Source organism: Heteronotia binoei, chromosome 15 (assembly GCF_032191835.1).
Source record: "Heteronotia binoei isolate CCM8104 ecotype False Entrance Well chromosome 15, APGP_CSIRO_Hbin_v1, whole genome shotgun sequence".
NCBI lineage: Eukaryota > Metazoa > Chordata > Lepidosauria > Squamata > Gekkonidae > Heteronotia > Heteronotia binoei.
The window spans coordinates 42,349,022-42,359,880 of record NC_083237.1 but is presented as its reverse complement, the minus strand read 5'-3'; the positions used below and the strand labels follow the sequence as shown (position 1 = coordinate 42,359,880).

The window sequence follows — 10,859 nt, the reverse complement described above, 5'->3', positions numbered from 1 at the left end:
CGACGGAAGTCGCCGGCTCTTTTGGCTGCTCCGGCGCTTCTTATGTGAAATCCCTGCAGATCCTCCGGCGTGAAGAGGGTGGTCGCGCCACGTGAAGGTGAGTGCGAAAACGCCCACAGTGTCATCTGGTCCTCAGTTCCACTACATTTCATTGACTACATACACTGTAGTTTATGTCAGACAAACATATGTTGCTATATGCTTTTCCATGTATACTGTCAAAATGTTATTTGCATGTCCTGCTGGGCTTTGCAGCACCTTTTTCAAAGTCTTCCAGTGAGAGGAAAAATTCCAGTAAAGAAGGAAGAAATCAAGATTGCTGAAATAAGAAGAGCTGCAAATGATTTTTATACCCTTTCCCCATTACCGTAGACAGAACCAGCTGTGTCCTTTCCCAGGAATCATTGCTCTGGAGTTCTTCCTCAGTGGTTTTCCCCTGGCTATAAACTTTGCTAAAACTATAAATGTTCCCTATGCACTTTGAAGAATTTCCTCTAAGAGCAGGAGATGGTGTCAGCAAGGTCTAATTATTCATTTGTCCAAGAGAAAAAAAAATTAACATATTCAGAAACATTTGAGGGTTTTAAAAATGAAATGGATAATCTCTTGATTGGAAAGTGATAGAGGAATTCTTCTGATATTAAGACAAGATTTTCTGCAATTTTCTGCAATAAAACAATTTATTGTTTTTAGCCGTTGCACAAGGAAGGTTTTCATCCATTGCACAGTCGTGCCATATCTCAAGCATGCTGGCTCTGACCCTAACCAGATAATTATCTGGAATGTTTTGAAACCACGTGAGAAGTTCATTATCTCAGCTTCAGTTTAGCCAGGGGCACTACGCATGCAGAAACAACCTTCAGCATGCATTCCTCCCCCCCCCCCCCAGGTGGATATGGAACCCACATGCACAAACTAGCCCTGGTAAGTGATTCTCCCATAATAGCTAAGTAAAGTAGAGGGGAAAAGCAAACTACTGTGGCCATGTTACCTGTTTTTTAGAGAAAAGTGTGGACATTTTAAAAATGCCACAAAAGCATGGTGGGGCCAGGCAACCTTGCTTCCCTCTCACACCTCTTCAAGTGCAGAAACAGCACTCCCACAGCTGTTTCTGTACTTGAGCAGCACAGGGGTGGTGGTGGGGACACCACCTGCCCCTCTGTGCCACAGGCCTGTTCAGGATCAGGCTTTTTTAAGCATTTTTAAATGCCCAAACTCTTATCTAAAATAGTGTTGGCAGTCAAACCCATGGCTACCATAATATTAATTTGGCCTTGAGTCCTTTCAAAAATGCTGAAATTCTGCCAGTCAGTTGTCCAGCAAGTTGGGTACTGGAAATCAAGTCCGAGCATGTAATTAAAAGACTCCTACTGAACTTGGGGACATACTGCAGAAAAGAGTTTCATGTGGTTTGGTCAGATCATTATTCTATGAAGACCAGCACTGTCTACTCTGACCAACAACTCTTCAGAGATTCGGCTAGAGGGTTTTTTTTTAATTACCCAATCCTTATGGATTGAACTGGAGACCTTTTGTATGAAAAGCATATGCTCTGCACTGAGCCATGGCTTGTTGATGGGCATCCTAGTAGATTACACCCATAACTTCTATGAAATTTGACTGCTGAACTTGCAAATTCGAGGGAAGTCTCTCTCTCTCTCTCTCTCTCTCTCTCTCTCTCTCTCTCGGAAGTACTTGCATACATTTGGCAGTAGTGAGAAGTACATTAAAATGGTAAAACCTCAGCTCATCTTTTCTCAACCTCTTTTGATCTACTTTATAATTTCCCATATCGAAAGATGTTAAACTTTATGTATTCCCATTTGTACTATATAGATTTTTTAAAGTCTCTGTAATAGCCAAAAACAAATCTGAAATGTGTTATTTTTCTTTTGCCTTTTCCTTTATTCTTGGACAATCTCTCTCTCTCTCTTTTTAAATCTAATAAAAATTCAATATTTTACACATTAATTAAATGTTAGCTTTCATTACATGTTTCCATCTCCCACCTGGAAAACAGACTGCAGTCACTCACTGGCCCTCTTTCTCTATCATAGGGAAGAACAGTGACCAAGGCGGTCACTTGGTGGTTACAGAATGAGTCACTTTTGTTTTTGTGCTTCCAGTGATCCAACTGAATATTTCCAATGCAACATACATCCCAAAGCATCACAGTGTGGATGAGCTGGAGAATTTGTCATAGTGGTATTGGGAACTTATGAAACTGGAGTATCCTTTTTGCATTTATGGGAAAGAAAAAAATAAACAGAACAGGAACTTAATGACAATTGTTTATAGATTCTTTCTGACATTAAATAAAAGAAAACAGGTACTGTACTTACTTTTTAACAGCCATCCATGTCATTTACATTTCCATGCTCAATGTCCTGCTCAAATTCATGACTAAACAATGAAAAGAAATGTAATTGTGGATTTCTGGACTCACTAGTCTCAAAGCAGAATCACATCTGCATACAATGACAAGAAGATACAGGCCCAGATCCAACCATTTTTTTCCATTGATCAAAAAGAGAAGTCAGTGACATTTTGATCACCTCAAAAGAGTTATTTGAGGCATCATGGGACAAAATTTACAGTGACCAGGGGCTGCAGTAAAGAAGAGATTTGAGTGTGTACAGAAACTGGGTAGATCCCATAAAAGCACAGATGCCAATGTATAACTGCAAGCATGAGAGAATGAGTATTCTTTTCTGAGTTGCTATGCACTTGCTTCGTTGCACCAATGTGATAGTACAGGAGTCTGCCGCTGTGGTATATATGTACTGTATCACAGCTTATATGCATCCTCATTAGAAAAGTGGTAGTTTGCCAATACCAATTCATACTGAATGATGACTTTTTGGGGGGCGGGGGGACGGGAGTAATAACCAGGTACAGGACCTGAAACTTAGTAAGTATCTGAAGCCCATACTGAATGCATATCAGTTGAAGTTTAGCCTTCTACAGAGGTCATGATGAATATTGAAATCAAGGAAGGAAGGCAGGCAAGAATGGAGGGAGGGAGGGAGGAAGGAAGGAAGGAAGGAAGGAAGGAAGGAAGGAAGGAAGGAAGGAAGGAAGGAAGGAAGGAAGGAAGGAAGGAAGGAAGGAAGGAAGGAAGGAAGACTAGGAGTAAACCCCTCCAAATGATAGAAACTGGCCAGGTACCCTTTAGAAACAAATGTCTTTAGTCGTGACTTTAACAGCTGTTACTAGGCAACCACAACAGTATTGCCAGCCTTCATTACTTGATTTTTATCACTAAAAACAGGGTGGAAGGGGCAGGCACTTCCAGGGCTATGTTGTCCTTTGAAGGAGGACTTGTGAGCAGCAACCAGTGAGCAACTTGTTACCACACACCTTGCGTGACTTACACAGGTCTGGCTACTTACTAATGTATCATAGCAGAAATAATTTCGGACCCAAGACTCCTAGAATCAAATCCCAGATCACACTACACAGTGTGACTTTGGGCCAGCCAGGGCTTTTTTGGTAGAAAAGCCCAGCAGGAACTCATTTGCCCTGACACCAAGCCAGCCGGAACTGTGTTACTATGTGCTCCTGGTCAAAAAAAGCCCTGGGGCCAGCCATACAGTCCTAGCCTAACCATACAGAAGGCTTCCCAAATCCCCTGCCTACCCGGGGGACCTTCTCCCCCCGCTCGCCAAAAATCTGGAAAGCGGGGGGGAATGGCAGCCCTTCCCACCCAGCCCCGATCCCAGCAGCTTCTCCTTGCCCTTCCCTTCCCACCCAGCCCCAATCCCAGCAGCCTTTCTTCAGTTTTCCCAGGCTGCTTCCTGCCCCCAATCAGCTGGCTGGCTGGCGGGGGGGAGAGGGAGCCCCACCCGCAAAGGACCATGTGCCTTTGCACCTCTGGAGGCTTGACTTGAAAGGCTTCAATTTAGGATGGTGTGTCTGTGTTTCTGTGAAGAAGCTGGCAGCAACTGGTGAGTAGAGAGGCCGATCCGCTGCTTCAGACTCACCGGAAAGGGCGGGGGGGAGAGGGAAACGTCTTCATTATTCCCTATGTGATCGATTCTCATAGGGTATAATGGGGAATTGTTCTGGAGGTTTTGGGGGCTCTGGGGGAGCAGTTTTTTGAGGTAGAGGCACCACATTTTCTATATAGTATCTAATGCCTCTCCCCAAAGTACCCCCCAAGTTTCAAAACGATTGGACCAGGGGGTCCAATTCTATGAGCCCCAAAAGGTGGTGCCCCTATCCTTTGTTATTTCCTATGGAAGGAAGACATTTAAAAAGGTGTGCTGTCCCTTTAAATGTGATGGCCAGAACTCTCTTGGAGTTCAATTATGCTTGTCACACCCTTGTTCCTGGCTCTGCCCCCAGTGTCTCCTGGCTCCACCCCCAAAGTCCCCAGATATTTCTTGAATTGGACTTGGCAACCCTACCATACAGTCCTAGACTAACCTACTTCACAAGGTTGCCTTGAGGATAAAATGGAAGAGAGGAGAATAATTCCTTGGTTTCACATTGGGGAGAAAGATGGGAAATAGATTAAGTGACTAAATAATGCATGTAACTGAAGATGGGGGTCGATAAAACATAAGTTGTTTGGTTGGTTGATTTGAAAAAGGAAATCGGAAAAGTTAAGGATATGGAGGCTGTCTGGAGGAGAGAAAGAGAAAATAGCATGAGGAGGGGGATACTGGGGAAAATTAGACGCTCCCCCACAAGTCCTTGAAAGTTCTCACCTATGGAATTGAGGTCAGTCCAACCCCCTGGCTGGCAATGTGCAACTGAGGCTTTTCCTAGGGTCAGCCAGGGGGAGGTGAGGGAAAACTGAAGAGGGGGGCAGATAAAGGTAGGTGCCTGTTGGGTGAGAAGGAGGAGGAAGCAGAAAAAGGGAGAAGCCGTAGGGGTTTCAGGAAAGAGAAAGAAGAAATGGTAGGATGGGGGGGAATGAGATGACCCCTGCAAATCCTCGTGGGTCCCCTTAGGGCTGTCCCTAGACTATCTCCTTGCACCCTAGGCAAGGCTAATTTCTGCTGCCCCCCCCCTACATTGATAACATCACCAAGTCACATGGGGGTGCCCAATACAGTGCCCCAGGCACTCTAGGCAATTGTTTGTAAAACTATAATGTGCTACTACAAAAACTTTGTGCTTGAACTGGGGCTACTTGGCTTCATTTTCCTAATTTAGTCAAGGCAGGGGTTTTTTTGAGCAGAAATGCACAGGAACACAGTTCCGGCTGGCTTGGTGCCAGGGGTGTGGCCTAATATGCAAATGAGTTCCTGCTGGGCTTTTTTTACAAACAAAGCCCTGAGCCAACATGTAGAATACTTGGGCACTTGGGTCATTGGGACTTAGTAATTCTGCATAGGATTGGACTGTTATTGTGTTCTCCATGGCAGTGTTTACTTACCCATCTCCAGGTGCGAGATATTTGCATTCCTCACTTTCCTGCACCCATCCACAGTATGGATCTCGAGAAGCTATGCAAGCCCTTAATGGAAGAGACACATGTGGGTCATTCTAGAGTTCTTCCCATGTACCATTCACTTTTGGTGTAATTTTGAGATAAGAATGAATAGTGAAAGAAAAAGTTATCAAAAACTACCTACTTCTTGCACTTGCCATGAAGGTCACACCTTCCCAATGGCACCTTTATTATACAGTGTCTGAATGCCACATAAAGGGCACCAGATGGCTTGTCCAATCGCATGTTCACAATTGTTTTTTCATGCTGACCATTATATTGGCACCTGAATTGAAGGGGTGGGGGGAGAATCAGTTCTAGAACTTTTGATTATCACAACTCTTTCATAGTCAGAATAAACGTTAAGGGCTCAAGTCAGGGAAAAAATAAACATATGAGAGATGCACAAATATTCTATTTTTTTAAGGTTCTTTCACTTTTTCTCCATATCTATTGCAAGCATTTATGACCTGCCTATTTTCTTTGTTAATTTCTCCATTTTCTTCAGTTACGGTATTTTAGTTCAGTGATCTGTTGTATATGAACAGGCATCAGGTTTAATGCCAAATTTCCTTGAGAGCTCCCTTATTTTTATTTTTATTTTTTTTAAAAAAAGAAAAACAGGAAGGGGAACTAAGGGAGCTAAAAAGGATCACAATGAACAGAAATAAACACATACCTTCATTCAAGTCCAGCAGCACCTTAGAGGCCAACAAGATCTTGGGAGTATAAGATATGAAGAGCCAAAGATATAATGAACTTTGACTTTTGAAAACTTCTGCCCCCCCCAAAAAAGCTCTAGTTGATCTAAGGTGTTACTGGACTTGCATCTAGCTGTTCTGCTTCAGGCTGACATGGCTACCCTCTGAAACACATACGCACACTGTTTACTGAAGTAAGAAAAAGGTTTAATTCTAATGAAGGCAGAGGAAAAATTACAAAATATGTTAAAAGAGGAGGGGATGATTAAGAAAGAAGAATGAATAATTCAATTATATGATAAGCTCAATAAAAGACGTGCTGAAAAGACTCTGGGCATCTAATTTCATGCACTAAATAATAAAAGAAGAACTTTTTTGTTGCAGGAGCTCCTTTGCATATTAGGTCACACACCTGACGTAACCAATCATCCAAGAGTTTACAGGCTCTTAGTACAGGGCCTACTGTAAGCTCCAGAAGGATTGGCTACATCGGAGTGGGGGGTGGTGGAGTGGCCTAATATGTAAAGGAGTTCCTGCTACAAAAAAAAATATGTAAAGGAGTTCCTGCTACAAAAAAAGCCCTGAATAAAAGAATTAACAAAAGTGATTCCAGAGGTAACTGCTGATGCTAAAAGGAATGTGAATGTATTCTAGGGGATTATTGATTAACAATTTACAACCATCAAGGGAACATCAGTTGATACTATCAATTATTATACTCTTTCCTGCCCTTTCTAACAGTTTTCTCAAAATGCTGAGATACTTCTTGACCTTGTCAGATTTCAACCACTTTTTTGGTGATGGCAGTTGACTTCTGGAGAATCAGAATTGGCAATGGGATGTGCTAAGACACTGACTTTTTTCAGGATGGAGGGAAATAAATGTATTAGGATGGTAAAACTTTTTCATACTGTGCATTAACTGTGCAATATTTGTTGACATTTGTAAAAATTTGGGGTGGTCTTTTTCATAACAAAATCAAAATCCATAATTGCAACAGCACAGAAAAAACATAACCCATTAACAACCACAACAAAACTGAATGAACTCCCATGATCCCTCCCCCCACTGAATGTGAAAATTTAAAACTAACACATTTCTTGGTTTAAAAAAATGCAGTTCAAACAAATGATACATACTTTTCAGGATTATAAACATTCATCTCCTCCAGGAAAACACTGTTACTTAGGAAAGCATTCTCTCCTGATGTGTCCATAACCTTCAAAAGCATTCCCGTCTGTGATCCAAGGAAAACCACAATCCAGTTCTCTTTGGGTCCCGCAGAAACATCGACAGCAATTTTGGTGAGCTGGTACCTGGATTGACAGTATTACATTTAATTCCTCACATCACCTGTCATATGCTTTGTGGTTCTTTTTTATATGATTATATAGCATAAAGAAAATGCAGCCATTCATACACATGCATAATTTTCTAGTTAAGTTTGATGGAAAGACTCATATCAAACATTTTCATGAAGTACAAAATCAGCTCTAGGCTGAGCCAAGATGAAGCCACCACAAGGGTAATTTAATATATATTGATTCAGTAAATTTGAAGGAAAGTCAGCAAGAGTGCCCTCCTGACAGGTTTCATCATTTCTTGGAAGCAGCCTATCAGACAGGTGATTCTACCAGTTTTATTGTCTCTTATTTAAAAATGGTGTTTGCTCTGACACCTGGCCTGAGCTGTTTCAGTGGAATGTGTTAACCTCTAGCTGTTTTAACAGCCTGAATAGTTCAGTTTATCCTGCCAAAGCTTGGAAGCTGAACATAGTTGGCTATGGTTAGTACTTGGATGGAAGACAACCCAGAAAGACCAGGGTTGCTATGCAGAGGGAAGGCAACGACAAACTACCACTTCTCAACTCTTGCCTTGAAAAAGCTGCAAGGAGTAACCATTAGTTCCAACTTCATAGCATTTAACTTATCATTATATAGCTATTTTGGTGCTTGTGTGGTAATCTCTATATTTCTGCCATTACTCAAAAGGTTCATTTAAACCAGCATTCTTTTTTTCCAACAAGCCAGCACAGCCTCAGACATGGAAGTGTTCAGTGTTTGCTTAGGGTAACAACACCCTGAATAAAGGTGATATCATCTATGAAATGATTTACATCCCTAAACACTCCTGATTCTGGATTCTGAATATCTCAAATAGCATTGTTATCAATACAGATAGTTGGGGACATCCTCACCAATTTCTTATTTCCCCTCTCCCAACTTTTAGATCACTGATTATGTGGCAGTGGTGGTAGAAACATTCATGCATGTTCTGAGCATCAAAGGCAAACTACAAGTATAGAAAAAGGAACACACAAAAGGCAGCTGAACAAAACATATTTACTTGGCCTTTGTCCGCAGAAACCATGGTTGAGATTCTGTTGATGATATGCCTTCATCCATGAGATGATAGTCTTTCATAAAATTCAGAATGTCATCTGGAAAATCATTAGAGGACGTGTACTCTTCAAGGGGTTCAGAGCCAGCACAGGAAACAGGCCTATTCAGAACACAGAGATGAAGGGAATTACTTCATGTGTTGTCCAGGTATTATAGATAATTTTTTCTAGAAGCTCAAGTTTCCTTACAAAATATTATGGGCTGGATCTAATCAGTTTTAATGTTGATTGAGCAGAGAGCAGAGGTCCCACTTGACCACCCAAAGAGACAATGCTGAGGATCATGGGGCCCACATGAACAAAAGCCATGTAGGATGGAGGGATGGAGCAAAAAAAATGAGAATTGGGTAGGACTGAGTAAAACAAGCTGATAAGCTCAAACTCTACTGTAATGTTACCAGAAGCTCACAAATGAAAGTTCATGATGATTTTTAGCCAGTTTGTGCCTTGAGAACCAAAGTTCATGATAGGCCTACTACCACAAACTTCCACAAACTTTTAAACAGTTTGTGGCAATTCATAAATGGCAGAAAGTAGGGGGACAGTTAAATGGTTCAGAGTCCCTTTAAGCCCCTGCTTTCTGCTCCCCACCTCTCAGCTGTTTTTCACCTCTGGTGATTATTCAGATAAGGAGAATTTTGAAAGCTTTCTAATCATGTGCAGCTCAACCACCCCACTGCCTAGATGAAGTTCTTAAGACAAGAATGGGGGGGAAATACAAAAGGCTAGTAGACCATCTAGCACATTTTTTTCACTGTAGTATGGCCTGAGCAAATGCTTCATAGGTGGCAAAACCACATTAGGTTTTGTTACATTTGGTTTAGCTAACTTTGGCATTTCCCCACCCTGGTAAATCTCCTGTTGTTTGGAAAACAATTGTACTTCATGGGTTGGATCCAGACTAAATTGGTAATTTGGACTCATTTTTCCCTTCCCATTCAAATCCCTTCTGTTTGGTTCCTTAGACTTCTTTTTCCCAGCTACAACATTTCATGGAGATTAAAGGACTACAGTCAGAGAGAGAAGGCAGGACAGTTCCATTCTGCCATTAGAAAATCCTATCATATATCTGGAGGAACACATAAAATATGTTACCTGGGTGTAGGCACCTGATCACCAGGAACTGGAGTCCATATTGAGAATGGGGATAGCTGTTCTTTGAACCTTCCGGAGAACACCTTGTCAAGCTCAAGCATATCATAAGCGCAAACAGCAGAGCCGGGGATGCTAGAGTGTGACATTTCCAGAAATTGTTAGAAGGGAAGCACAATTTTGTCTGCCTGAGAAATGTGTTGCATAAAAGACTTTCTACCACAGCTGAGCTACATGTGCATGGAATGTATTTCAATCTCACTTGAGGCTAAAAGTATTACCAACAATTAGAATGGGGGGGGGGGGGATGTTGGTACAACAAAGAAAATAATGGAATGCAATAGATGGAGAATGATAACTGGATCCTCAGGAATGACTGAAATAGTAAAAGATGTTCTGGAGAAAATGGGAACAGTCACAGAAGAGCCAAGGAGAGATATACACAGGGTGGTAACAGATGGGCATTTGGGGGCGGATGGGAGGTGTCCCAAATCAGGCGGCTCCAAAAGAACCATCCTGAAGCCTCTACATTCTCCCCTGCAAGCCGTCCCCATCCTGTCCATGGGGGTGACATGGGCGTGTTTAGATGGCTGTTGTGCACCATTTCCATCACATTTTCCTCCCATACATTTTTTGTAAAAAAAAAAAAAAGCTGGATGCCACTTGGGGTGGTTTGGTGGTTTCACACCACCAAGGCACCTCGCTTGTGCCCTTCCACTTCCAGACACCAAGGAGGTGACTGCTGTGCAGCTCAAATATTTGCTACCATATGTCAGTCAGAATTTTATTGTATATATCCATTGGCTATATACAAGACAAAACAGAACCCGAACAATAACGTTTCAAATTAACACCTTGAAAGTTCCCCAGAAAGGCCAACCTCAAGAAGTTACAGCATTTGAAATTACTCTTGCTCTTATCTTTTTAGCTGCAAGGGCAAACGGAGAGACTCTATAGGACACATGAGCATCATTGTCAGATAACAGAAATATAATCTTTTCAATTTCTGAACGTGCTTTTAAGGAGGTTAGTGCATCAGACAGAAATTTAATTCTGGGGGCATTGTAGAGTGGACAGGATAGAATATAATGGGGGAGGTCCTCTATCATAGGTGAACCACAAATGCAAAAACATTGTTCTGTTGGGATGTGGGAATATCGACCAGTTAACAGAGTTGTTTGCATAGTCTGAAAGTGGAGAGCTGTGAAGGATGTTCTTATGTTGA

General features: G+C 41.9%; 1 protein-coding gene across 1 annotated transcript in view; it reads right to left on the bottom strand.

Moving 5' to 3' along the window:
- Positions 1–2,345: 2,345 nt before the first annotated feature.
- LOC132584018 (semaphorin-6A-like) overlaps positions 2,346–10,859 on the bottom strand; it is a 34,998-nt gene continuing 26,484 nt past the window's right edge. The window contains exons 8-13 of the mRNA XM_060255787.1: positions 9,638–9,769; positions 8,488–8,643; positions 7,281–7,457; positions 5,586–5,726; positions 5,387–5,467; positions 2,346–2,403 (exon numbers count right to left, since the gene is read on the bottom strand). Of these exons, the coding sequence (XP_060111770.1) occupies positions 2,346–2,403; positions 5,387–5,467; positions 5,586–5,726; positions 7,281–7,457; positions 8,488–8,643; positions 9,638–9,769 (745 nt within the window). The remainder of the gene's footprint in view (positions 2,404–5,386; positions 5,468–5,585; positions 5,727–7,280; positions 7,458–8,487; positions 8,644–9,637; positions 9,770–10,859) is intronic.